Raw genomic sequence first — 27,539 nt, 5'->3', positions numbered from 1 at the left:
CTTAAAAGTTTCCTGTTACAGACACAGTAAAGTGTTCTGGACTACATATATCCTCACGTCGCATTCTTGATCTCAATCTTCATCTGCGTCTGATACACTTAACATCTCATATCTCAACCATGTCTTCCAACACGAAGAACGTTTCTTTCAGATCTCCCCTTGAGGAAGTTATCTCTCCTGCTGAGAACACCAGGGCCACGGGCCGTGAGAATGGTCGTCGGGGTATTAGAGGTAAGCTATATCTTCTATTATGATGCTGTTGAAAGTTGAATGCAGTGTCTTCTGTGGGGAGCATCTTACGATGGGACATGGCGTCGGTGGTTGTGAGCCTGGTATATTAGTGCCTGAGCTTATGATTCTACGCATCAATGACCGAGCTGTCCTAGCACAAAGGTGTTTCACATTCTTACTACTCTGTGCTAATTACTTTCTAGGAGCCACACGGGGTGGTTACCCATACACCCGGGATATCAACCCGGCTCAGACGATCGCTTATCCATCGCCGTATAACCCTAGTAGGTACATGCTGTTGGATCATGCAACACCCATGCTAACCCAGAAAAAGATGATTCTACTTTCTGGCGGGACGCAGGAGTAAACAAATATACCGCCTTGCGTTCCCACCCAGTCCACCCACTTCATATCCCCAGCGGATACACTCAGAACGTTAGCGCAGGAGTCGACTCATATTCGCCACAAGGGACGCGTGCAAGGTATGAGCCGCGTAGTGCTATCCCCACTGCTGTAGACAGGGGCCAGGCATTAGCCGAGGAACTTGCTGGAGGTGCTCAGGTAGCAGAGGTGTCTTGCATGCCTCACTACCAACCTCTAATCGAAAGAGCTCGCAATGCACCAGGCTGGGATGACGACCAGCGCGAAAACCGCACTCCTCTCACGCAGCGAGTAACTCGTCTGCCACATGGCCCAACTCTGAAAGTCGCATCAGCGGCCGACGAGATCATTATGGGAACAGGCAAAAGTAACCCGAACTATGCCGTTACCCAATTGTCGGACCCCGCGAAACTTCGGTATGTTGACAGGCCAGTGTCAACCGAGCAAACAAGCAGCGAAGACGACGAATACTCTTCAGACTCCTCGCCAACCACCCTCCTCCCAATCACCAAAGATGTCGACCGACCCCCCATCCCCCCCAGAAATGCCACAAGAAGCGGGGTTGGGGGCCAGGCACGACACAACAAACCAAAGCCAGCGCCCGAAAACCAGACAGAGCTCTTTTCCGAAGATGCATGTGTGGGCGATGAGCCGCCACTCACGCCACGCCAACAATACATCGAGAGGCCGTCTTCTTCCAGCGCTGGTACACGCAACCAAACGACCACACTAGTGAGAGCAGGAGACTTGACCATCACTTTGTCGGAGCCTGTCAGCCCTTTCCGTGCCTCTATATCTCGCAATACCTCAATGCCAGAGGTCACGGAGTGCGCCACAGCTCACGATAGGTTTCCACCACGATCAGTCTCTCTCCAGCCACTGCGAGGTCTCCCAGCCGAAATCGATAGCCACGGACCTCATACTACCTTCGATGAGATCATCCCGCCCGTCTCAAATGCAACTGCCCGGAAGGTCTTTAGCCTCCGTAGTATCTTGCAGAAGACTCGGGGTGCAGAGAAGAGTCGTGTAGGCCGAGCTACCAAATCGAACTCGCGAAGCAGCAGTAGCGGTGCCGGCAAGACAGCTTTCAAGGGCAGGAAGTCTGGGAAGAACGCACGCAACCCAACGACTTCGCTTGGAGCTATATCAACGCCGATAGTTGTGCCTACTCCCTCATTGTTGCAGCAACTTGGAAGGAACCACATCGACCTTAGCCCAAGCCAAGACACTCCTGCATATCTTCAGCAGGCAGTGTCGACACCGTTCAAGCCCGCCACACCGGAATCGCCGAACCGCCATGCTCCGCCAACATCGTTTGCCACGCACAGTATGAATGCCATGGCTGGGCATCACGAAACCCTGACCATGCCTCCACTTCCTTTGTCTCGCCCTACAGAACCTCACAGACCAGAGAGCAACGCTACTAGTGATGCAGGGGTGCAGACCGAACCATCCGCCAACGGTTCGGCCTGGACCTGCGCACACTTCGATGCACTTAGTGATTCCGTCTGCAGAAAAGTCCGAGAAGCGAACACAAGTGCACAAAGAGACCAGTACCTTGAGGTAAGTCTTTCAACTCTTTCCAGATCTTGTACAGATGACTGATGATGTAGATACATGGCTCTTGAAGTTCAGAAGCTGCTCGTCGACTACCAGCGGCTGGGAGAGGTTGTTGAAGACACTTCTAAGTTCCTCAACCAGAAGATGATAGAGAGGAAGTCGATCGAGACCAAGCTTCGAGCTATGATGGAGGAGTCATAGGTTAGATTTTGCCTTCTGCTAATCAGTGTGTGAGCCAATTGAGCATAAGTGAAGGATATTTCCAGTCATACTTACCAACAATATGTGGTTCTGTTCCTTCCCTTGTCCCTATTTCCTTATTCTGTTTCGTTGTCGCCCCACACCTTGCTGAGGTGGGCAGAAAAGAAAGAAGATCATCAAAGGGAAAGAGGAAAGAATGGAACTATGTCAAAGATTTGACAACCCAACTGCTGTGGCCTTGGTATTCATTCGTAGCTTTCTCACGTCCTCTTGAGAACCTGATCCTAGTTCTGGTTCGTGTCCTCTCTACTACTGTTCATTATCCGAGCTCAGATAATATGACAAAAGTGGTGTTTGAACGAACGGTAATTCCACTGAAAACACTAAGAACTAGGAATGTGAGCTGACGTACTTGAAGATGTCGATAAGGAACATACCTGACGCGATATGATGATCTTGTGCATGACCACTCAGCCTGACCGGCAGGCGCCGGTCAGGCTGAGGCGTAGTAGACGGAGATGTAGAAACAAAGGCAGTGTGCGATCTGGAGAAGAATTTCACAGGGGCGCGACCAACACAAGCGAGAAGTAGACGCCTCAGGCGCGATATTCGCATGGTGAATGAGCAAGCGAATGAATGAGAGTGACTCGCCACACTCATCTGGTGCAGACAAGCTCTTTCTCTTTCGCTTCTTTCTCTACCGCAACAAAGCATCGCACTCGCCTTTGTTACATCGACACCCCGGCCAGGCTCCTTCCCTACGTACGCCCCCAAGTCTGACTTGACGCCGGTAGGGTCAAGCAAACTACTAGGTGAGTGTGTTCAGCTTCCTTAACAGTATCGGGTCGACTGCCTTGACCTCTACCATCTTTCGTTCCTTCCATTGTACTGCATCCTCACGATATACACGTCTGCTCACTATCAATTACACTATGATCTTTCCCGTGAGACTTGAGCTTGAGCCTGAGATTCGCAGAACAGCTTCAGTGCCCACTTATCCTTCTGTTGAGCGCCTTGATGATGAGTTACACATGCTTGAGATGCTGACTCTCTCTTGATACCAGGGTCTTATCGAAGCCATCATGGCAAATCACACCAATAGAAGACGAGGAAACCGCAGACAACAGGAGGAGCCCTGTCAGCCAAGTCTGTACTGTGATCCGTCGACTATGCGTCAGAGCACCTTTGGTCCTGAGCTTCCTGCCGTTGCTAGTGCACCTGTGCATGACACTTTCTGTCCTAATCTGCCTCAGGCAAACCATCTCGCCATGCGATTGGATCACCAGCAGAAGGAAGTGGAGAATTGGAACAGAATGCAAATGGAACAGTTCCGTTTTCCAGGCCCTCAGCCGGTGAGTATTCTCGAACTCGAATAATCATGTAGAGAAAGCTTCTAACAAGTGCTCTTTCAAGATGTATGAGGCACCTGGTCTAGCTCCTAATGGACCTCCACTCAGCCCTGACTCTCGTGCTATGTCACCAATGTACACCATGCCGCCAATGCACTACGCACCCTACGCTTTGCCTGCAACTGGGCCCCTGATTGTGGGTTCAGTGCAGCCCAGAATCTCTGGAGAACGTGAAACATTCCAGGGCCTCAAAGCAGGGGCGAGCGGGAACACCAGAAACTGCTATCCCAGCTCTACTCTTCGTGGAGATGCACCTGAGTTCGTCCCGAAAGCGAAACGCCAAGTGAATGAGGCCCAGCGTTCGGTCCCAAATGCCAATACCGTGTTCATTGTCAGTAGCACCGGTCAACACATGATGCGAGGACGGTGAGACTTTGGCGACCTTTTCCGGATAATTCACTGCGTTGTTATTGTCTTTTGGAGATGCCGAGGGCTAGTTGCTTTGCTATTTTCACACTCACCTAGGTTTCACCTTTGAGACAGACTTCATAAATATTGGAGCAACATGGGAAGCTGGATCTCTGGATTGGGTCTCTCTCACCTGCTGTTTTTTCTTGTGGTTCGTCTTCGGTAGAAGCTCAATCGGCTGGGTGCTCTCGCTTACGTGGGACTCTCATGGCTTCATTTCTGCTAGATAGATATCAGCTAATCGGAATGCTAATGAGAATATTACACCCGCTCTGGTTCTGGACTGTGGCCTTTGATATGACATAGGATTGGTTGCATACCCTCCGGCTATATCTGCCACTTTGGGAATGACATTCTGTAATCCTGGCTGGTTTGACTTGATTTCCTAGAGAAGTAAACTGCTTGTCCAATGGTTACTTGAGTATTGTCGCTACTATTCAGCACATTTATCTTATCAGGCTGAAACTATAGCCCCAGTACCGGTTCTATCCCTGTAATCTACGTAGACAGACAGCGAATGATAGAGATCCCGACGACTGTCACACCGGCTGGCTCGTCACACCCCCGAAACAAGCTGAAGGTCTTTTATGCAGGCCATCTTGCATTGCCACTTCATTTTCCAAAAAACTCAAGAGGTCAGCGAGCAAAACTTGTCACTCAAACATACTTCCATTCAACCCACTTCAAACCAGAAATACTGTCTCAATCTCAACAATGATGCTCGAAGGAGTCGCATTCATCACCGGTGCCGCATCAGGTCTATAACTATCATCTATTCATCCCACTGCATTTTTCAAGCAAATCACATTAGACTAAGACTCTACAACAGGTATCGGAAAAGCCACCGCCTATGCCCTCGCCCGACACGGCGTCCGCCAGCTCGCTATCGCTGATCTCAACTTCACCGCGACACAGGAAACCGCCCAGGACATCGAGGCCCGCTTCAGTGGAGTAAGAGCGCTCCCGCTGTGCATTGACGTGACTGATCCGGTCTCTATTCATGAGGCTGTGTCAGAGACAGTGAAGCAGTTCGAGAGGATCGATTATGCGGTCAATAGTGCTGGGATTGCTGGGTCGATGGCGTATTCGGGGGACCATGATATTAAGGATTGGGAGAAGACGTTGGGGGTGAATCTGCATGGGGTGTGGATGTCAAGTCGGGAGGAGATTAAGGTTATGATGGGGCAGGAGAAGAGGGATGATAGGTGAGGGTTTTCCAATTTCTTTTAAAGATGATGATGGGGTTTGGTGTGCTAATGCGTGATGTGTGTCTGTGCTGCTTGCTCTACAGTCCCCGTTCATCACGAGGTGTCATTGTCAATGTGGCATCTGCATATGGTCTTGTTGCGACGCCCGTCAATATACCCCTTGTTTCTTATACCGCTGCGAAACATGGTGTGGTTGGGATGACCAAGGCTGATGCTATTGTCTACGCGCCTCTGGGGGTCAGGATCAATGCTATCTGTCCTGGTTATGTTCAGACACCGATGATCGATCAGATGCCTGATGAAGTGATGCAGAAGGAAGTGGCCAGAGTCCCTGTGGGGAGATTGGCGGATGCAGAGGAAATTGCGGACACTATTACGTTCATGTTGTCGCCGATGAGTAGCTATATGTATGGGTCTGCGTTGGTGGTGGATGGGTAGGTCGTCTCTTTTCTTGGACGCTTTGCTGGATGGGTTTGTACTGACGATTATAGGGGATTTATTGCGCAGTAAGATGGGGATGGCTTGTGGGCGTTTGCTGTTGTGTATGTGTATGTTTAGCCTAGGAGGGAGAGTTGGCAGTGGCTCAGACCCTCGGCTTTTATTGCCATTCTGCTCGGCTATCGGGAATGCATGCATGATGTCCAATAGTGTTGATGATGATGATGCCAATGCACAGCTGACACTTCCGCGGGTTGCCTGAAAAATCGAAAAGCTTTCCCCTTCGGGATGTTTGCTTTCCACGTCTGCTTCCTTTCACTAATCATGGCGCAAATGCCTGTCAGGGTGAGATTTATGAGAGTTTTCACTTTCACTCATCAGCTCGCCAACTCATAGCTGTCAGATGACAGATGCTCTTAGGTGACTGGCTACGGCGATGCCGATTTTATGATGGTTTCCATGCTGGCCTGTTCTGCAGGTAGCTATGTGAAGAGAAGCACACCGGAAAATTCTCGGTTTTGGACCGAGTCATGCTAAGACAGCAAATTCAACTACCTTCCAGTTTTCCGCATGGACTATAAACATGCCCGATTAAATCCCGTGTTCTGGAACTCGGATAGCGGCCCGATAGCTCAGTCTTGAACAGCCCCTTCGTGGATAGTTCTATTCACAGTTCTACACAGTACGGCTTCTGCGAGGGGCCAGTTCACCATCGGCGACGATCATTGCAATAACTCAGTGGGTCTGAGCAGCAGTTTTGGTCCAGGATGGCCAATCACTCGACGCCCAAGCCCCACAGAAATAAGATCGCCCAATGAGACCGATGCATTCCTCTTTGTATGGAGTAGTCCAGATCAGCTTCATCGAAGGTTTTCCTTCAGCCCGCCAGCTATGTGAGCTTACTGAGTCATGAAAGCAACAATTGCAGGCGTTCCAATTTGTCGGAACTTTTCGCCAGCATATGATAAAAAAGCCACGGACCCATTCACGAACACGAAGTGGGAAACAAGGCATTGCAATTAGTCCTCGAAAGCAGCAAACTATTTTGCTTCTTCCATGCCCCTTTCGATGAAATGGAACATATAAGGCCGGGTAAGCCACTTGGCTCACCTTTTGGTGTTGGCTTGTCTGGCTGCGGCTGCCACTATAACTGCCTCCATTACTTGGAATGTATTCTTTCAAATTCGGACTGGCCTTATTGGCATCAGTCTTCTCTCTGCTCTCGTGGGCCAATGGCAGCAATCTCCACGTGCGTGCCACCGGTAACACGGTGCGCTTCAATGTCACCTTGACATGGGAGGACTGGGCGCCGGCAGGCATCCCTCGCAAGATGATCCTCATGAACGGCCAATTTCCCGGACCGGCACTGCAGTTGCGGCAAGGGGATGATGTCGAGTTCCTGGTTACCAATCATCTTCCTACGAATACCACAGTGCACTTTCATGGTAGGTTTTGCTTTAATTATGGGCAATAACCGAGACTGACCCCTTCAAGGTATTGAGCAGCTTGACACTCCTTGGTCCGATGGCGTCCCCGGTTTATCGCAAAGACCTATCGCGCCGGGCGACAATTTCCTCTATAAATGGCGAGCGACGAACTATGGAAGTTATTTCTACCATGCCCACACCAGAGGCCAAATTTGCGACGGTCTATATGGCGCGATTTACATTCTCCCGGATGAATCAGTGGAGAAACCATTTCATCTAATCACGAACAACACAAGCGAGCTCCAAGCCATGCAAGCAGCTGAGCGGAGGACTAAACCTATAATGCTGTCCGACTGGCGATTCTTGACTTCGGAAGAACTGTGGAGTGCGGAGGAAGCGACGGGACTAGACGCCATATGTATCAATGCGGTCCTTATCAACGGCAAAGGATCGATCAATTGTCCGGGTCAGCAAGCTTTCAATGAGCTGGCCAGCGCTGAACAGAAGCAACTCATTGGTAACCTAAGCCTAACTGACACGGGGTATGTGTAGCACACCTGATGTGTAACCGGTATCTAATAGGTTTATCTAGATGCCTTCCACCAACGCTAGTGTCCGCTCAAGGCACATATTCTCACAACTACAGCGCGATGCCGCCTTCTATGTTTTATGGCTGCCGTCCTGGCCATGGTGGTACCGAGCGTCTTCTGGTAGACCCGTCTGTCAGATATGCCAGTTATGACTTGATCAGCGCGGCTGGGGTCTCGATGCTGACGTTTTCCATTGATGAGCACCCGATGTACGTCTATGCTATTGACGGACGGTACATCGAACCTACGTTGGTGGATGCAGTTACTATAGCCAACGGAAACCGCTACTCCGTTCTTGTCAAACTGGACAAGCCTGCCGGTAACTATACTGTTCGCGCGGCGAATTCAGGTATCAATCAAGTCATCAACGCGACTGCAGTCCTCACATACAACACAGCAATCAAGTCCCAGAAGGGCTCTTCGGTGCCTTCAATCGATATCCACGGATCGCCTGTGTCTTCCAACTACACTCTGTTGAACGAGACTACGATCATGCCATTCCCTGCAGAGACACCATCTTCAGAGGTCGCCGCGACCCATATCCTCAGGATCGGCCACTACAATGCTTCCTACCGGTGGACTGAGGGCAACTCTAGTTTCCCACTTTCTCTGGAAGCCGCATCGCCTTTGCTCTTTTATCCATCTACCGCTAAGCCTGATCTCACGGTCAAGACGCTAAATGGAACCTGGGTCGACTTGATCTTCCATGTGAACGGTCAGATCCAGCCTCCTCACCCGATTCACAAGCATAGCAACAAATTCTATGTGATCGGTCAAGGCAACGGCGCGTGGAATTACTCATCTGTGGCTGAAGCGATGCAATATATTCCGGAGAATTTCAACCTTAAGACTCCTCAGATTCGGGACACCTTCATCACTCCGGCTGCGGCGACCGAAGACACGTGGCTGGCGATCAGGTACCATGTTGTAAATCCCGGTGCATGGCTGCTCCATTGCCATATTCAGGTGCATCTGAGTGGTGGCATGGCGTTGGCGTTGTTGGATGGTGTGGACGAATGGCCTGTGGTTCCAAAAGAGTACCAGCTCTCTGATTCCTGATGGTCGGAGATCACCTATCACTAGTAATGTGATGTGAAAAGCCTATACTGTATATACACCACATGTTTGTTTATATGATGACTGCATGCTTAACATATTCCCAAAAGGCCTAGTCAATTTAGTACCATTTTAGCTGAAAGATAAGCACCGTCTGGAGTGACGTAGGAGTAAGCCACAGGTTTCAATAGAAGGATGATTTGAGATCTGCGTAAAGCATGGGATAGTAAGCCCATCCAATGACGATGATTCCAAAGGAGTTAAAGTCAAATGCTAAGCAACGCGACCATCGCAAGGGATACTTGATCGGGTTAAGGGTGAGATGCACGTGGACGCGGGGATCGCTGCGCCTCAGGCATCTCGGCCAGCAGCGACCAGCCTCAAACGTTCTCCGAAGTCCTCACTTCATTCATATTCCGCGCTCCTCGTCGGAAAATCCCAGACATGAAGATCATCAGATAGTTTTGTATTTGCCGTGACACTACTACTACAAAGTGTCTGCTATACTGTACAAAGGTTGGAACCCTGGCCTCCCCCATCCCCTGAGCTTCGCACTGGTTACCCGATTCAGCTGCACGTCAAACTGGCCCCCGCTATCCTCCAAATCTGGCCAGGTCAGAATGTATCCATACTCATGCTGGATTCTAGTTTGATTAGTCCACAGCGCCACATTGCATTCCGTGCACGCCCCGCCCCTGTCTAGTATTAGACATGGTTTTCTGCGGCAAACCAAGCAAGGGCTGCGGCGAATGCCGGTCTCGCAAAATCCGGTGCGACCAAGCCCGTCCTACCTGTTCACAATGTGCCAAGGGCAACCGGGTCTGTCCCGGATACCGCGACCAACTATCCTTGATGTTTCGGGATGAGAGCCAGCAAGTTATCCGGAAAGCGCGGACCGGAACAAAGGCCCGCAGAGCCAAGTCTTACAGAAAGACCGACCCTGGTAGTACTAGTACCTGTAGTGCCCCTGCTGCTGCTGCTACTGCTTCCCCCAGTGGCAGTGGCATGGTAGCTGCTAGTCCTAGTTCAGCCCCAGTGAGTTCCCCGGCAGGCAGTAATCCATCTTTATCGACCGGCGATCTGGAACCGCCTGAGTTCGACGGTCCTGTGTGTCTATCCCCACAATTTGTCGAGCAGCACGCCATAGAACAGCCCCTAGTGTTGCAGCCATCGTATCAACCGACGAAAAATGAAGCTATTTCCTATTTCCTCCGACAGAATGCCTGGATCGGATCGTTCTGGTCGAAGATTGAAGCAAATCCCGATATCTTGCGCAGGGCATCGGCAACTAGCCATGACGCCTTGATGACCAGCTTGGCTTCTGTTGGGATAGCAATGATCTCGCGTATCAGGAAATCTGAACCGATGAAATTAGCCGCAGAGAAGGAGTATGGAAATGCTTTACAGCTCCTCACCACGGCCGTTGCAGATCAACAGCAAGCTAAGAACAATGCAACGCTTGCCGCAGTACTTATGTTGGCTATCTTTGAGGTAAGTCGACCTTGCTTGATTCAAGTCCCGATCCTAATGGCTTCCAGGTGATTACCAGTAGAGGTTCTCGCTTTATCGACAGTTGGACAAACCACATACGTGGCGCTGTAGCGCTGCTAGAGCTGCGAGGTGTGGAGCAGCTCCAGGACCCAGATGGGCTGCAGCTCTTCTTGCAGCTGCGATATCAAATCGTACGTTCTAAATGTCTACTTCTCCCCTAACTCGAGCGTTTGACCAACTTACAATGTATAAAAGATCATAGGCTGTCTCCAAAGGGAGGCGCGTGTGCCCGACTCAGTTCTTCACTGTGTCAAAGTTGCCATGTTTCTTCGGCCGCATACAGTGGCCTATGGTGACCGCTTGATTAATATAATGGGCCGGCTAGCAAACCTGCGAGCTGACATCAAGGAAAAGATCTTAACCGATCGCAAGAAAATGCTTGAATCCGCATACGCCATCGAGGCTGAGTTGATGTCATGGCTCACGTCCTTGCCAGGGAACTTTCCATATGCCACCATCGAAGATCCCTGGCCTACTCTTAAATGGGGTCCCAAGCCTTATAATAACGTCTATCATGTGTACACCGATTTTTGGATCTGCAACTCGTGGAACCAATATCGAGTCGCACGGATCATTACCAGCGATCTCATTCTGACATGTATCCGGGAATTGAATGCCGGCTCACCCCTACCTGCCGATCTTGTCACGCATACCTCTCAGATCCGCAACACTGCCCGACAGCTCGCCAGCGATATCTGCGCCAGTGTGCCTTATTACTTTACCGATAGTGTCTTCAAGCTCGCCACTGGACAAGCGGAAATGAGTTCCCGCTATGAGATACCCTCACAACAAGGCTTTGTTCGCGGTCTGGTGCTCCTCTGGCCGCTGTCCATGGCAGCCGCAACGCGAGGGCTGCATCACCCATTACGGCACTGGGCTTTGGACTGTCTCCAGCTGATTGGACATGGCATGGGTATCGATCAGGCGCTGGCATTGATTGAACTCCTGATGACTGAAGATGGTGTCTTTGACACGCTGGCCCTCCCGGAAGACAATAGCCTTCTAATCGGCTCGACTGGTGCTAACTTCAGCACCGATAACAGTGGCAAACACTGGACAGGAGCCTCATTAAGTACATATACCGCTCCGGTGGGGTGAGTGTCTGTGACAATACCCACAGTGGCAGGCCACGTGTAAATACTTCCGATTAATATGTCTAAATAGCGTTGACGCGGTGTCTGACATCGTCGCACATACTATATACAGATAGACCTTCACATCAGGTCAACCCTACATAGCAACAAAGATAATACATACTTGAAATCTAATTCAGCTAATTGATTCTACTAACTAACTACGCAATGTTTTGGTTCCGTGTGCCGTTCCCAGCCTGTCAAACCTTAGTAGTAGTACAGTATTGTGCCCGATGGTGGCTGTGCCCATGCCAACAGCCTGGCTCAGTCTAAGCCTTACACTGTTTTTCTGCGCAACGCTAAGCCCCTCCCCCGCAACCACACAACAAGCAGAAGGCTGTGCACGGAACCTTCCATCCAATTTCCAAACTATCCATTCATCTTCTTCACAAAGAAGTGATAAGCCAAGTAGTAGTAAGCAAGGGCGGTTCTCTACACAGCCCCCCGCTTCCCCTCTAATATTCCTTCCACGAACTCCGATTTGCCCTGTGCTAGTTTCCATGCCTCATGCCTGCCTGCCTGCATACATGCATGCAGTATACCTGCCCCGCTAGCTGACCATTAGATAGTAGATGGTCGAGAACATCCATCCTTGTAAGGCTAGAAGATTATGAATCACCGAACTAGCAACTAGACTACACCCTACTACTACTACTACTACTACTACTACTACTAAGCTACTAACTAGACTACTTACTTTCAATTGCGGTGTATGCAGAATTTTCCCCCACTGTGGATGGAATACTATTAAGTGGGATGTAAGGTTTTACTCCTTACACATTGAGGCAGTGTCACACGGCAATATCGTGGTGGCACATCCACATACTGTGGAAAGTTAAACGGGCGGAGTAAATTTTGAAAGTCATTCTACTACTACTGCTATCTGCCTTAGGCTCTCTTGGGGTTTCTGCCTTGTGAGAAGTGCAGCGCGCGCTTAGTTCCGTGGATTATGTCGTATGCACGTATACAATGCTTGTTTTTTTGTTTCGTTGTAACATGATGGGTACGGAATGATGATGTGGGTATTATCACAAAGTATGGAACTCAAGGTATCATATTGTGATATGGTGTCGTAGATTCGGAGGGTCATAGTGGTACTTAGTACACCGGAAAGTTCCGATGCATTAATTGTTTGAATCTGCCTTGGTGTGCTGTCGGGTCGGTATATATATTTTGTTGGTTGCGGCGCTGGCGTAGGCGGTAGTTATTCAAGTTGTTCAGTTGCTACTTAGTGACTGGCAAAGTGGAAGATCTCACCTGGCACTGACATCAGCCTTACTACTTACTTACTTACCTGTTCGAACGGTATTGTGTCATTGTCAGTTTCGACCCGTCACACCTTCCTGCCCTTTATTCTTTCTTGCTTTCTTCCTCTCTTCCTGCATCCTTTATTTACTATCAACATGCCCGGACCCTTTATGCGAAAGAGCATCGACTCTTTATCAAATCTCGTCAGAGGGAATTCGCTACGACGTCGTCAGACTCAAGATCAAGACCAGAGCCAGGAACAAGAGCAGTATCAGTATCAGTACCCAGATCAAGCTCATACTCCAACACCTACAACTAGTGGCCAAGAAGCTTCAAATATGGGCCACTCTCATTCTCGTCAGAGCAGGCATCGGTACGACTTCTCCGGCTCCGCGAGCAGGAGTCCAGTGTCCCGGTCAACTGGGAAAGCAGCCATGAATAGCAGCCAGACTCAAGATCCCTGGGCCCCTCCGCCGTATGAACCGCAGGCTGCTGCCGCTGCTGCTCCTGCTTCTTCTACCATCTCAGGGAGCAGTGATTCTCCATATTCTTTCCTGCGGGAATTCGATACGATCTTCATCGTGGATGATAGTACGAGCATGCTGACGGGTAACCGTTGGAAGGAGGCCGAAAATGCTATCGCTGCTATCGCGCCTATTTGTACGCAGTATGATCAGGATGGAATTGATGTCTACTTTCTCAATCATCGTCGCCAGGGAGCCGAAAAGGTGAAGGGTGGGTATATGAATATCAGAACAGCGGATGATGTTCGTGAGATCTTTGGGAGTGTGTATCCGAATGGTCCGACGCCTTTTGGCCGACGACTTTATGAAATCCTCAATCCGTACATGCGAGATTTGCAAAAGGCGATTTCGAAGGGTGATGGATCGCGTGATTCGGCTCAACTCATGAAACCACTCAATATAATTGCGATTACGGACGGGGCGTTTACAGATGATGCGGAGAGTGTCATTGCAGGAGTTGCGCAAAAGCTGGACGAGAAGAAATATCAGGCGGTGCCTTGGCAGGTTGGAATCCAATTCTTCCAGATCGGAAATGATGCCCAGGCAAGGGCGTATCTGCAGGAACTCGACGACAATTTGGCCGATATGCAGAAAAAAGACAGTCTCCGTGATATTGTGGATACCGTGCCGTGGAGGGGTGATCAGGGGCAGACGCTGAGCGCCGATGGCGTTCTAAAATGCGTCCTTGGCGCCGTGTCCAGAAAGTATGATAAACGCGAAGCATCGTTTCACCGCTAAGGAAGATCGGTTCTGGTCTTCTCGTGCGCTCGTCCCTTATCATCTACACATTCGTTGCCTTCATGGTTTTGCTTTTCTTCGGCCCTTTTAGGGGTTGGCCATGGCTTGAGTCTAGACTCTATCCTTCATCTTCTCGACCCTGTCGTTTGTGTAACAGCGGCAGGGGTTGGGATGAAACGCGTTGCAGCAAGCGCCGTGTTGCCGCCGGCTTGCCCGAGACCAGAGCCCTTATTAGAATAGGATTTTGTGACTGGTCAATCTTCCTCAGATAGTGAGAATCAAAATCGGTTGCTCTCGGCTTTCTTTGCTTTTTTTCAAGTCTGCGTAGAAGGTAATGATTAGCGCTTTATCTGTACTACTGTGAACTACGAAGCCCAGCTGTGGCCCCCCCGGGTAGTCCCGCTAAAATGAACTGTCCACGACTCAGTTAAGCAGGGTTAACCGATTGGTTGGTCATATTTTATGGAGAGGTGAGTGCGTCGTGCTAGGTATCTAATGACAGCCATCTGTCAGAGATGCTGGAGGCTAACTAGTCTAGAGGATACGGTTTACTGTCATTAGCCTTCGACTATTTGTTGTCCTCCAAACCTTGAATTTCATGGGAGGCCGATCGATCCTAGTTGCTCGGCAGCCGGGAAGTTAGTAGTCAAGGGACGGATACTGACTGGTCGCCGGGGTGCAGCCAAAGGCGCTGAGCAGGCCATTGGGACTTGATCTGAATGAATCAGCGACGGAGGGAAATTGATTGGTTGAACAAGGCCAGTCAGTCTCCTGGGCGCGTAGACGCGCTGGTCCGTGAGGATGGATCACCGGCCTTGTCCTAGACCCCTGTCCTAGTGCTAGTTCCGTTAGTACGATGGAAACACTGGGTCGGGAGAAGATGAAAATTGACAAATCACCTTCGGATTGACCGGCGGTTTCCTCGTTCATGCGTTGCAATCCGGCTGGTCGTCGGGACAATGGGGGACAACAGGGAGACAATGAAACCGGGGGGGAAGATGCAGGAGAGATGCAGCAACAATGGCTGGCGGCTGCAGCAGCAGGATGAAGGGAAGAAGCGACAGGCAGGCAGGCAATCAAGTTCAGCCCTCAGGCTGCCAGGCACGGTATCGTATCATTGGGTAAGATTGTTTCTTTTTTCTCGAGCACCACCTGCGGGTCTCTCACGTGGTGTGGAGAAATGAGATCGTCGTGTATGCGTAATGTATTGATGGTGTCTCCCTCAGGGTCGACTGTTTGTTTTCATCCATTGACAATGGGATTGGAGATCTCTTCATGACTGGCTGAAATAGTGGGCTTGATATGGTGAGACGAGTATACTCCGTAGGGTCAAACTTCGGCTATGAAGAATAGCCTTGTTGGCCTGCCTTGCAAGGTATCCAGGAGGGTTTCTTTTACTTTTGTCACTTGGAAACTCACCAGCCTCAAGTGGCGAAGCAAGGTTCAATACGGTACGGATATGTTCAAGCACCAGCCACCGCACCCCCAAAGGGGTAATACAGCGCGGGTCCGTCGTGGAATTTCCACCCGCCCGGCGTCTCTCCAAGCAACGCTCGAGTCAACCCGAGTCAATCAAGTCAACCACTGGATCGGTTTCGTGGCTGGCTGCTTTTTTGTGATCCATCGATATTAATCACTCGGGCTTCTTTCGGTCTCCACCAACTAAGTTCCGACTAGACGGCAGTAGTGGTCCCCATGGACTCCTGTGTACGCTGGTTCGCCAGGAGTGATCAGCATCTTTCCCAGTCTTTGGCCGGTGGATCGAATCTCCCAGGAACCATGCTCGGATCTCATCGTGCCTTTTTTCCCCTTAACCGGCCGTCCCTCTCTGGTTGCCATGAAAACCTTCTCATCCATCCTCGCTTGCAGGGGCGATCCCCTTTGTGACGTGGTTATTGCCCTGTCCAGTGGATCTTTGATAAGCGCGCCGTGCGAACGATCGATTCAGCTGCTGAAATTCCACCGCAAGTCCGCGCACTGTGCATCGAGTCTATTTGGTGACTATCATACTACCGATTGGATCTGCTCCGGCCGTCCTGCGCGCCCTGAAGCCGGTTCAGCCTGGCTGTCACCGACTTGTCTGGACCACGTGTGAAATCTCTTAATAACTCAATAAGAAGTCTGGTTCAAAACGTCCGACTCCTGCAGCAAGCGCCGCAATTTCTGCTCTGCCTCTCATCATCGCCCTTGGGCTCAGTCTCCGCCTTGTCGGCGCTTCCTACCCTCCATCACCCTGCATCATTGGTCGTGATTGAACGTTGCAATCTCCCGACCAAACTTCCAATTTTGACTTCCACATCCCCGCGGCTAATGATACAGTGATCTCCAGCAGTCATTGCCCACTGTTGGTGTCAGAACGTCCCCTGGATTGTTATGGCACGGCGCTTCTGAGCCTCTTCCTCAAGTCTTATATTGCCTCTCAACCGCGCGGCCAGGCGCAATCCTTTGAACTGCACGGCTCGAGCCTTTTGAAAAGCACAGCCCGACTAGGCTTACAGAACACTCCTTCAGTATTGCGCATTTCGACTCTGTCCTGGCTGGCCTCGGACATTGTTCATCGTCTCTCCTTCTACTGTATAATACGCGCTGCTTATATCACGGACCTTGCTTCAATTGCGGTCTTCTAGAACCCAACCACTAATTCATACTCACTACCCAATCGACGACCGTCAACTTGCTTGGTGCGAGAATGGCTTCCACTACTTTGATGACGTTCCTCCTGTAAGTGTACTTTGAGATATAGAGGGACCGATGCTGATATCCATCATAGCTCCACCCACCCCCATGTTCAATCGGTCAAGCTGCTGGGGTCATGGGATAACTTTTCACAGCCCTATATCATGGAGAGAGATAAGCGTGTTGGTGCAGGGCAGTGGCGAGGATGTCACACCTTTAGTAACATCGTCTGTGATGGCTCGCCAACGCACATGACGCCAGCACGCTCCGGAGGACTCAAAATGGGCGGTACTTACTGGTACTATGTAAGTTGTTACCTTACCTCTCCCTCTCAGAACATTGATCTGACTTTCGGTCTAGTACTTGCTGGACAATGATGTAGAATATTATAATGAGGCTGAGCCTGTGACAACTCACTGTCCTCTCCTTCCGGGTCAACCAGTCAATGTTCTCAACGTCCCAGTCATCCTCCCGGATACATTTCCCACTCATACACATGCGAGGAGTCCGAGCTCACAGAAGGCGGATCACCGAACCATGAACCCCGAAGACAAATACATGAATCCTCGACAGCCACCTAAGCCAAAGCTCCCCCGTCTTCGCACGTCTCCTCCTTTGTTGCAACAACCGGCTCCGGCTTGGTCATTCAGCACATCTCCTCTCGGTATCATCACGCACAGAGGCGCATCGCAGCCCAGTAGCGCAACCCCAAAGGCGAAGGGCCTGGACGCACCGAGAGCAGCCGGGTGCAAAGCCGCTCGCTCCGTGTCGCCGCCTAGATCAAGGGGTCTTCGCGCTGCGTTCCGACATTGGAATACATCTTCACCTGATCTCGGATCCACAGAAGATGACTGCCGGGCTAATAAGTCCGCTGTAAATCATGGGCTCAAGGGCCTATTTGGGAGGCCAGAAGAGCATCCCTACCTCGCAGTCCAGCCGCCTGCTACTTTTGGGAGCTCCCCACTTGCTGCTCCCAGCAACGTTTATCAACATTCGACTGATTCCCTTCGCTCACCCGGAAACTCTGGAGAACGTCGCTCGGTGCCTTTGACAATCCAGGACCGACGAGCGCTCAACTCAAAGATTACAGAGAGTGGCTCTCACAGAACTCCTCTCACTGTGCAGACCAAACCAGGAAGCGAAAGTTCCGATAAACTCCCGACTCAGGAGGGACAGCGGCATATAGTCAGAAGATCACTTCCCATGGAGTCACCAGCAATGCTATCAACAGCTATTGGGCCCTCGACGTTCGATCTTGGTACAACTCCAACCGGCTTCACGACCGATGAGAAGAGACTCCCGACATTGCCCAATACGCCGTCATCAGTCATGGATGAAGCGCTTCGGGACATCGATGAGCAAGAGAAGGCTCTCGACCCTGAGGCTCTAGGCAGCCATTTTTCGGATTTCACAGATACTGAGTCTGTGGCTGGCAGCTCCGTGTGTGAACGGAGCCACTTTTCGGAGTGGACAGTGGATACGGATGTTCTGTCTCCCAAGTCTATGGCATGCTCAATCACTGTCACCCAAGATGCCCAGGTACCTCCCACGCACGACTTCGCTGGTACCATGGACTTCCTCAAAACTTCTATACCTGCGGATCTGAGTGATCCAGACACACCCCATCTTACAGTCAACTCCCAATCAGCGGCCACTTCCATCGCAGGTGATTCGCCTCGCTTGGATCTCCCTCTTCCTCGACTTTCCATTTCATTATCCCCCTCTGATCTTGACATACCCGGTCTTTACATCGATGACGAAGATCGCGTGGAAAGCAACCCCAAGCGACACGCTGCCTTTTTCGGCGCGGACGAGTCGATCAAGGGTCTCGGCCTCTTACAGAGCCCCGACCCCTCGACGCTGCAATTTGCCGAGGATGTCACCAGCGACAAGACCCCCCGTAATTCCCAGAGCTTGGCTGCACCCTGCAAGGATCCTGAGCGCTTTAGCAGGGTTTCGTTACTGGGGCAATCTGCAGCAATGCGCGAAATGATGGATGAGCTGAGCTATCTGAAGCACATGATAGATTCTGGCTCAGGTGCAGAATTCTGATACTATTGATGAATTGCGAAACACCTTTCATCGTACTTTTGTAAAAATACACTTTGAAAGGGGCACGTGGTGTGTGGATATATCTTGTATATAATTATGACGATGCATATTAGCGATTAGAACAAATATTTTATGATGGACCGGCAAATAAAAACCAGATATTACACTTGCATATGATTTCAGTCTTCCATCCTATAAGTTACTAGTATTTATACCTTGTTAGTGATGCTCTGCCCCAGTAGATCGGGAGCGGATCAACGCGAGCCAAACCAACGCGACAAACACCCGCATGCCAAGAGTTTCGGCCATCCGCTAGGGAAATCCAACCAAGACAACTGAACAACAGGACTGGACACGCGAAGTACAGGCATTCACAGCATTTTATTCTTTTCCCGTTTTATAATGGACTGAGGTCCCGTCCAACTAATATGGCTGAAGATCATGATTCACGGCCACCCCACGAGCCGCAGCTCACGCCTGTCGGGGAGAAGTCCTTACCCGCAAAATGTAAGGCAAACATTCTGACTTACTGTCCCACTATGGATCTCATTGCTCTGTCGAGTGAGGACGATGAACTTTTTGTCTACCGCCTGAATGGACAGAAGGTTCTTGGGGGCAATTTCAAAGGAGACCCATATCTTGATGAGGATGATGGTGGTGGCGAGATTCGAGGATTGAAGTGGAAGAATACCGGTAAGTTGTTTACTTCGTAGTTGAGCATCTGGACGTGCAGCTCTTCTGGCTCATCCCATCTTTTTGCTTTGGAGAAGACTGACATATTGGCAGGTCATCTGCTGTCTGTGGCTTGCGCTGACAACACCATCCGGGTCATCAGCGCTTACAGCGGGAAAACCGTTCACCATTACCCTGTTTATCAGTCTGACGGCGAATCATCACCTCCTGTCAAGGTGACCTGCTTAGGTTGGGGAGTGAATTTCACCGACAGCAAAGCAGCAAAGAGGCACTTGCACGACGCTGCCGGCCAAGTCAACGTCGATGACCTCTTGTCCCCGGACAATCATCCGTCCAAAGCAGCAGCTTTACTTAAAGCTGACTTACCGAGAGAGCTAGCATTGCTTGATGTCGAGTCTTCACTCCCCAAACTAAGCACATTGCCAGCAACAGGCAGCGAGTGGGTCTTCCATCCTTCTGTGCGAATGACGCAGCTAACACAGTATCTAGTGACGATGTTTTCAGTTCGCGGGCGTCTATTGACGCTATATTCCATGCTATCTCAAAAAGCGCTAGCGACGCGGTGGATGTATTATTAGTAGGCTTTGATGACGGGACAGTCCACTTGCGCATCTTCGACTGTTTCGAGATTGGCTCTCTCCAGGTCGGAGGTTCTATTGGGGATTCGGGCCCCTGCCAGATCCTTCGTCATGCCTCGCATCCACTTAGCTCGACACATGCATTATTGGCGCTGGCGCCAGAGGCCACCTCGAGCCCTTTACATCTTCTCACACTTGATCTTCGCTTCATTACCCGGTCAGGAAGATATCTGTCCCTCCTTGCGCACAAGACGACACAGCTACAGAATTTGCTGCGATATATCAGTCAGGTGCAGAGGCAGATTGAGCTTGAATGGAAGAATGCACAAGAACTGCCGACAAGGTACATGCGCAGTGTCAATGAGGATTTGCAGGAGAAATGCCACTGTGACTTTGTCACAGCTGCGTATCACCTGGTTGTTACTGGGGATTGCTTCGAGCCATTGAGGGAATTCTTGGTGGATATTGTTGGCGAGAGGGTATGCTTCTGACATGCTTTCCATCCATAGTATTCATATTGACCATATTACAGGGACACAAGAGATGGGAGAAGGCTGTTTCTAGCGGCTATGAGAATGTCCGACGATTAACCCACGAATGCCTTCTTCCCGCTCTGGAGAGGTGCGAAGTATTATTGAGCCGGCTGATTGGGCTATCAAAATTCTATAAACTGAGTGAAGTACTTGGCCTGGAAACATCAGACCTAACGGCGATCGTGGAGACCCTCGATTGTCTTCACCTTCTCGCCCACCACATCCTAATCCATGCCAACGAAGAGTTAACCCAGTTTAGCTGTTTCTCTAGATGGCTTCGCCATGAGATAGGCATGCAAAGTGCGGAACCGATGTCACAAACCCTAGAGGAGTTGATGGAGAAGACAGACATGGTCGAGTATCCTCAGACGTTGAAATACATACGCGGCGCTCTTACCAAGAGCAAGTTGCGGAACTTCATTCAGCAGCTGCCCATGATGGGAATGCCAAGGCCACCTACCACATCCTCAGACAAATGGGCTCCAACCGGCCAGGATAGGTCTTTCTATGACACATTCAGAAAGCTTCTCGCGCAGAGTGAGAGCCCCGAGGAGGCCAACTCGGTTGAGCTACCCAAGATGAACGACCTTACGAAGCGCTTGGGGCTACAGTTCGAGAGGGTCTTTGGGCAGATCGCACTGACACAACGCCGGGGAATACTTCATCGTTCGCCTTTGGCTCTTCATCCTGACTGTGATAAGGATGTTATTGATATTGTCATGTGCAACGAGGTAAGACATTGCAGTGGTTTATGTAAGCATTATCGCTCATCAGGCATGCAGGATACCGAAAAGAAGGATCAATGTGTGATCTACATTGCTACTAGATCCATCAAGAAGAGGCATCTGCGTAAGCAAACTCCGGCATATGAAGGCCCTCCTATGATGGCGTACTGATGTATCCAGTGTGTTTCTATCGTGTTGAGTTGGACTCCGAAAATGGTGTTAGTTCCACTCGACGAATTTTTACCGGAGCACTCGATCTACAGGAAGGAGAAGTCCGACAGGTTCAGTTTGTTGAGGATGGTACAGTTGTAATCTTGTGGTCGAACAATAGTATGCTTTTCCTATTCGTCCGTGGACCTTTCTCTTTCCAGATCCGCTAACTTCCGCTGTAGAAGGAACCTCTTACCTCCTTAGCCTTCCTTTCCAGCCTGCTGCAACAATGAAAACTAACACGGTTGCCGAGTCTCTGGCGCCTTGTCCCGTGGACTATCATGATAGCCTGCAGGAACCTACATCGCCTGACCCGGTTACATCCGCAACGGTCGTGGAACTCATGTCTCCAGACTCTTCGTTTGCGGGTCTTATCAAGCATACTTTCACTGGGGCTAAAGCGAAAGCAAAGCCTATTAGAGTTGATGTCAATGGCAGACGCGGTCGCCGGGCGATCTGCGTACTGTATGGAGATGCTATGCGATATGAAGTGTTAGACCTAGATGCGGAACTGGAGGATGAGGACGAAGAGGAAGACGAGGAAGACATGGAGGAACTGGAGGAATGATAATAATAACAACAACAAGACACGTCCATCTGCTCTCTTCTCGCCTCGATTCTCTTTCCGTGCACGGAGCACACACAACCCGAGAATACTTTGTTTGCTAATTGCACTACGTCATGTCTCAGCTACTGGTTCCACTAGGATTCCAATCAGTTGGGAAAAGATTCCCTCGATCAACACCAGAGCTGATGAAGACCATCTGTCGATCAATGCTCCCATCACGTTAAGGGGAAAGGTTCAGAGTACGGAGTACTACGGAAGAGCCTTATCTTAGAGCAAGGCACCGAAGCTAGGCTGTCAGAATAGTTGCGGTTAGTTTTTCTGACGATCCACGACGACCACCCGCGAATGATAGACACACAGAACCCAAAAGAATCTTTATGGAACAGCCACCCGGTACTTTAAGTGGACAGATATAGTTAGTAAAAACAATGCCTCGAAAAACAGCCGTGATGATTTGTGCGTTGGGGGGTTGACGCCCTGAGATATGGAGCTGGTCGCCGGGGTCACAGTGAGTGGATCGAGGACCACTTCTTCAAGCAGCAAAATCAAAACAAGCAAACCCGTGGAGGGGAAAAATTTGGGTTGCGGGAAAACACAAAAATGACCAGCAAAGAGAGAGGGAGGGAGGGGCACCTCAGGCAGGCAGCCGGGCAAGAATTGGCAGTTCCCCATTACAAAATACCGTATTTTTGCAAGGTGAAACTGGTGACGACAAGACCAGACCACCGCCCATGATTTGAGGGAGGGGAAAGGAACAGCAACTTCTCTGCAGCCCAGCATGCACCCCTCCCAGGGAAAGTTTGTAATATTGTCTGATAGTACTTATCTACTAGCTATGTGATAGCGGAATGCAATAGAGAGGTTCTGCATAATAATAATAAAATCTCCTGGGATCATATCGCCTTGTTCCTCTATTTTTCTCCGGTCGCTACGAATCTGGACGAGTCACTGACTAGCCGTCACCGACCACCAATTGGTCACGTGAAATGACTAAGCCTAAGAATTCCGCGGGTCTCAGCCAATAAGAGAGCAGGGCTCACAGGGCTCTGGCGGGCGCTGACTGGTCGATTCGCAGTTGCTCGTCCATTCTTCTGCTGGAACTGCAAATTGAAGGGAATCGCCCTCACATTATTATTGATCCCTCTCTTTCTCTCTCCTTCTCGCTTCTTGCTACTTCCTCCCCCCAGTACTTCCTTTTCTCCCCTCTCCTCAATCCGCATAGCTTCGACATCCTTGTCTTTTCATCCTACACCCCGTCCGTGTCTGTTTATCCGACCCTGGGGCTTTCCTTTTTCCTCTTGTTTTGCTTGGTCCTGGCGTGCACCACCGCCGTCTTTTCGCCCTCCTCTACCCCCCCGGAAGACCTGGTGCATGCCTCGTCATAATCCACAAAAACAACCTCTGCCCTCCATCCTCCAGAGATAATCCCCCATCTCCTGTCCACACTACCACTCTTTTGTTGTGGACGGTTTTTTAATAGCCTGGTTCTGTCTGCTTTGTTTCTCTTTGAGTCAGAACAGCTCTTTCACCTTCTCTTTTCTTATTGTCCTTTTCGCTTGTGATCGCTTGCTTCGGTTTTCCGCATACGGCAACATGAACGTCACTCAGGTGTTGGAGAGTACCCTCTCGCCAGGTAATTTTTTGCTTTCGCCCCTTCTTGTGTTCAGATTATGTTACTAGAATAAGGCATCAGAATCACTAACAGGCTATCTTGCTGGCAAATATAGATGCGGCGACTCGTTCCCATGCCGAACAGCAGTTGGCCCACGCGGCGGAGGTTGACTTCGTAAGTTCTAGACTTATCCTCTTGCTAGTAATTGGTCTTGTATCAAACATACTAATCATGACTCTTTTTCGCCGGACTTCAGGCCCAGTACCTTGTCACACTCGGTCAGGAACTCGCAAACGAAGATTCCGCGTCCCACATCCGTACCGCTGCCGGTATCGCTTTGAAGAACGCTTTCACTTACAGAGACCTCGCAAAGCTCCAGGAGGTCCAAACAAAATGGCTACAGCAAATTACCCCAGAAATCAAGGCACAGGTCAAGGAGCTTGGCCTCAAGACGCTTAACTCGAAGGATGGCCGCGCCGGCCAGTCTGCCGCCCAATTCATCGTCTCCATCGCTGCTATCGAACTTCCCCGGAACGAGTGGCCGGAGCTGATGAACATCCTCGTCCAGAATGTCGCGAGTGGTTCTGATCAACTGAAGCAGGCCTCCCTGGTCACCATCGGCTTCATTTGCGAGTCCCAGGATGCTGAGCTTCGCGAGAGCTTGGCTGCCCACTCCAATGCTATCCTGACCGCCGTCGTTCAGGGTGCTCGGCGCGAGGAGCAGAACATGGACATCCGATTCGCCGCCATCAAGGCCCTCAGTGATTCCGTTGACTTCGTGCGGTCGAACATGGAGAACGAGGGTGAGCGGAACTACATCATGCAGGTGGTGTGCGAAGCGACACAGGCCGATGATCTGCGTGTGCAGGCGGGCGCATTCGGTTGCCTGAACCGTATCATGGGTGCCTACTATGATAAGATGCGCTTCTACATGGAGAAGGCTCTGTTTGGCCTGTCGATCATGGGAATGAAGAGCGAGGAGGAGGATGTGGCTAAGCTGGCCATTGAATTCTGGTGCACCGTTTGTGAGGAGGAATACGCTATTGAGGATGACAACGCGGCGGTAAGTCTTATCCATTACCTGAAAACAGCTATGTTGTGGATATCGTGGCTAATGGTGAGTCAAATAGGCACAAGCAGAGGGTCTCCCCGAGGTCCGCCCCTTCTTTGGCTTTGCCCGCGTCGCCTGCCGGGAAGTCGTTCCCGTCCTCCTGCAGGCCATGTGCAGACAGGATGAGGATGCCACGGACGATGAGTACAACGTCTCTCGCGCTGCTTACCAGGCCCTGCAGCTCTACGCTCAATGCGTGCAGGGTGATGTGATCCAGCCTGTCTTGACCTTTGTGGAGGAGAACATCCGTAACGAGGATTGGCGCCACAGGGATGCTGCAGTTGCGGCATTCGGCGCCATCATGGATGGCCCCGATCCCAAGGTCCTGGAGCCTCTCATCAAGCAGGCTCTTCCCGTCCTCGTCGGCATGATGCAGGACAGCTCCATCCAGGTCCGTGATTCGGTCGCCTACGCTCTTGGCCGTGTCTGTGACTTCTGCTCTGAAACCCTTGACCCTGACGTGCACCTCCAACCCCTCATCACTTGCCTGTTCAACGGCTTGGCAAGCTCTCCCAAGATCGCCAGCTCCTGCTGCTGGGCCCTGATGAACGTTGCCGATCGTTTTGCCGGCGACTATGGCGCCCAGACCAACCCTCTGTCCAAGCACTTCGAGGACAGTGTCAAGTCGCTCCTTGCTCTTACTGAGAGGTACGCCAGTAATCGAAGCTTCATCTAACTGTCTAAGCCAGGCGCTAACTTGATTGCAGACAAGATGCAGACAACCAGCTCCGTACTGCTGGATACGAAGTCCTCAACTCCTTTGTGACCAACGCTGCCAATGACAGCCTTCCCCTTGTGGGCAACCTCTCCGACGTCATGCTTCAGCGCCTGGAGCACACCATCCCCATGCAACAACAAGTGGTTAGCGTTGAGGACCGCATCACCTTGGAAGAGATGCAGACTAGCATTACTAGCGTTGTACTTGTATGTGTATCCCATCTCTGGCATTCCTCCAGCTGTGACTGACTTTATAGGCTGTCGTTCAACGACTCGAGACTGAGATCAAGCCCCAAGCCGACCGCATCATGCAGGTCATGCTTCAGATCTTGGCCACTGTTCCTCCCAAGTCCAGTGTCCCTGATGTTGTATTCGCCACGATCGGTGCCATTGCGGGTGCCTTGGAGGATGACTTCATCAAGTACATGGATAACTTTGCCCCCTTCCTGTACAAGGCCCTGGAGAACCAGGAAGAGCCTGGTCTCTGCTCTATGGCCATCGGCCTGGTCAGCGACATTTCGCGTGCCTTGAACGAGCGGGTGCAGCCTTACTGCGACGGTTTCATGAACGCCCTTCTCACAATCCTGAGGGTAAGGAACCAATTCTCGCTACATGAATACAAACAACTGCTAACACTGCCTTAGTCCTCGACCAACGTGCTGAAGCCTGCCATCCTTGAGACATTCGGTGATATTGCTCAGGCTATTGGCACCCAGTTCGACACCTACCTCAACGTCGTTGCCCAGGTTCTTCACCAGGCCTCTGTTGTGACCGCCAGCAACGACGTGACCCCCGAGATGCAAGAGTACATTGTCTCGCTGCGTGAGGGTATCATGGATGCCTGGGGTGGTATCCTCCTGTCCTACAAGGGCAAGCCGCAAGGTACGTTATTTTTGGAAAGTAGCAACGAACACTTCACTAACATGATACCAGTCTCCCAACTTCATCCCTTCGTGGATCACATCTTCCAGTTGCTCCATACCATTTCCCAGGATTTCAACCGCAGCGAGGGTCTGATGAGGGCAACCATGGGTGTTATTGGGTAAGTTTCCTTCACTCTCGCAATTCTGGCCTCGTGACTAATATGCTTTAGTGATCTGGCTGATGCCTTCCCCAACGGCGAGTTTGCTGCCTACTTCCGTAACGACTGGGTCACCAGTCTGGTCCGTGAGACGAGGACCAACAGGGAGTTTGGATCTCGTACCATTGACACCGCCCGGTGGACTCGTGAGCAGGTCAAGCGTCAAATCACGATGTCCACTGCCGCAGCAATGGCGTAAGCCGCTGTTATGTGCTGCTAGTCAAACCCAGGTGCTCGCTTCCGAGACCGCACCCCTAGGAGGACGACCTCATCCGTCGGTGCTCTCAGGGTAGCAACGACATTGTCTCTGCTCCCCCGAGTACCCGTCCCCACACGGGAACCCCAGTCGCATTGTGCTACTGATTGCTCAAATCCTAGGGTTCACTAGGCCGTGCCCAGTGAATCAGCGCATAAGGGCTAGTGTTTCCACCACCCGTATATCACCACCCCTGCCCAACGACCCTCTCCCTATCACCGATGTATGACACCTTTTGAGCACCCTTACCCCTTCCCCCGCACCTTCCCCTTCTCCCCCTCCCCAACACCTCGGCCCTCTGTCCGGCACGAACCCCCTGCTTTCGGACCCCTGTTGTCATGACATCTCGCAATGCATGTTTGCACTTTTCCTTCCGGCCTTTTTGTTTCGATCTTCTCCTCTACTATTACTATCCACTTTGCCACATCTTTGCGCCCCCACATCAGTTTTAATTAGACAGAGGTTCTTTAGCATTATCATGTATGCCCGAGAAGTCATGTAACCAACCCCCTTTGAGAAACACTGTCACGAATCCCTTGACCCTGCTCCACGTATCACCTCATCCTACCAAAAGACCTGTATAGAGAATGGTAAAAAGCAAGAAACAGCATGAGAGCAAATAGT

General features: G+C 50.9%; 9 protein-coding genes across 9 annotated transcripts; all 9 read left to right on the top strand.

The window, feature by feature from the left end:
* Positions 1 to 119: 119 nt before the first annotated feature.
* Positions 120 to 2,240, top strand: AKAW2_10243A (uncharacterized protein; the record flags this gene model as incomplete). The annotated part of the gene is made up of 4 exons (XM_041685024.1): positions 120 to 231; positions 435 to 515; positions 566 to 2,175; positions 2,226 to 2,240. The coding sequence occupies 4 exons, from the start codon at positions 120 to 122 to the stop codon at positions 2,238 to 2,240; spliced, it is 1,818 nt and encodes a 605-aa protein (XP_041536963.1).
* A 1,215-nt stretch (positions 2,241 to 3,455) lies between these two features.
* AKAW2_10242A (uncharacterized protein) lies at positions 3,456 to 4,152 on the top strand (the record flags this gene model as incomplete). The annotated part of the gene is made up of 2 exons (XM_041685013.1): positions 3,456 to 3,725; positions 3,787 to 4,152. The coding sequence occupies 2 exons, from the start codon at positions 3,456 to 3,458 to the stop codon at positions 4,150 to 4,152; spliced, it is 636 nt and encodes a 211-aa protein (XP_041536962.1).
* Positions 4,153 to 5,267: 1,115 nt separating this feature from the next.
* Positions 5,268 to 5,836, top strand: AKAW2_10241A (SDR family NAD(P)-dependent oxidoreductase; the record flags this gene model as incomplete). The annotated part of the gene is made up of 2 exons (XM_041685002.1): positions 5,268 to 5,395; positions 5,482 to 5,836. 2 exons carry the CDS (start codon positions 5,268 to 5,270, stop codon positions 5,834 to 5,836), a joined length of 483 nt encoding a protein of 160 aa, XP_041536961.1.
* A 1,168-nt stretch (positions 5,837 to 7,004) lies between these two features.
* AKAW2_10240A (uncharacterized protein) lies at positions 7,005 to 8,912 on the top strand (the record flags this gene model as incomplete). The annotated part of the gene is made up of 3 exons (XM_041684991.1): positions 7,005 to 7,281; positions 7,331 to 7,805; positions 7,856 to 8,912. 3 exons carry the CDS (start codon positions 7,005 to 7,007, stop codon positions 8,910 to 8,912), a joined length of 1,809 nt encoding a protein of 602 aa, XP_041536960.1.
* Positions 8,913 to 9,620: 708 nt separating this feature from the next.
* Positions 9,621 to 11,558, top strand: AKAW2_10239A (Zn(II)2Cys6 transcription factor; the record flags this gene model as incomplete). The annotated part of the gene is made up of 3 exons (XM_041684979.1): positions 9,621 to 10,400; positions 10,448 to 10,591; positions 10,656 to 11,558. The coding sequence occupies 3 exons, from the start codon at positions 9,621 to 9,623 to the stop codon at positions 11,556 to 11,558; spliced, it is 1,827 nt and encodes a 608-aa protein (XP_041536959.1).
* A 1,438-nt stretch (positions 11,559 to 12,996) lies between these two features.
* AKAW2_10238A (uncharacterized protein) lies at positions 12,997 to 14,103 on the top strand (the record flags this gene model as incomplete). The annotated part of the gene is made up of 1 exon (XM_041684968.1): positions 12,997 to 14,103. One exon carries the CDS (start codon positions 12,997 to 12,999, stop codon positions 14,101 to 14,103), a length of 1,107 nt encoding a protein of 368 aa, XP_041536958.1.
* Positions 14,104 to 16,792: 2,689 nt separating this feature from the next.
* Positions 16,793 to 18,831, top strand: AKAW2_10237A (uncharacterized protein; the record flags this gene model as incomplete). Its single annotated transcript, XM_041684957.1, has 3 exons — positions 16,793 to 16,824; positions 16,874 to 17,084; positions 17,140 to 18,831. The coding sequence occupies 3 exons, from the start codon at positions 16,793 to 16,795 to the stop codon at positions 18,829 to 18,831; spliced, it is 1,935 nt and encodes a 644-aa protein (XP_041536957.1).
* Positions 18,832 to 19,259: 428 nt separating this feature from the next.
* Positions 19,260 to 22,138, top strand: AKAW2_10236A (putative anaphase-promoting complex component Cut20/Apc4; the record flags this gene model as incomplete). The annotated part of the gene is made up of 7 exons (XM_041684946.1): positions 19,260 to 19,524; positions 19,618 to 19,963; positions 20,014 to 20,581; positions 20,635 to 21,366; positions 21,418 to 21,484; positions 21,541 to 21,690; positions 21,753 to 22,138. The coding sequence occupies 7 exons, from the start codon at positions 19,260 to 19,262 to the stop codon at positions 22,136 to 22,138; spliced, it is 2,514 nt and encodes an 837-aa protein (XP_041536956.1).
* Positions 22,139 to 23,731: 1,593 nt separating this feature from the next.
* KAP95 (karyopherin beta) lies at positions 23,732 to 26,858 on the top strand (the record flags this gene model as incomplete). The annotated part of the gene is made up of 9 exons (XM_041684935.1): positions 23,732 to 23,771; positions 23,866 to 23,924; positions 24,007 to 24,813; positions 24,881 to 25,509; positions 25,569 to 25,785; positions 25,836 to 26,168; positions 26,223 to 26,460; positions 26,512 to 26,620; positions 26,672 to 26,858. 9 exons carry the CDS (start codon positions 23,732 to 23,734, stop codon positions 26,856 to 26,858), a joined length of 2,619 nt encoding a protein of 872 aa, XP_041536955.1.
* Between the last annotated feature and the right edge of the window lie 681 nt (positions 26,859 to 27,539).

This window comes from Aspergillus luchuensis, chromosome 1 (assembly GCF_016861625.1).
Source record: "Aspergillus luchuensis IFO 4308 DNA, chromosome 1, nearly complete sequence".
In the NCBI taxonomy this organism is placed as follows: Eukaryota; Fungi; Ascomycota; class Eurotiomycetes; order Eurotiales; family Aspergillaceae; genus Aspergillus; species Aspergillus luchuensis.
This window is presented reverse-complemented; position numbering and strand designations above follow the sequence as displayed.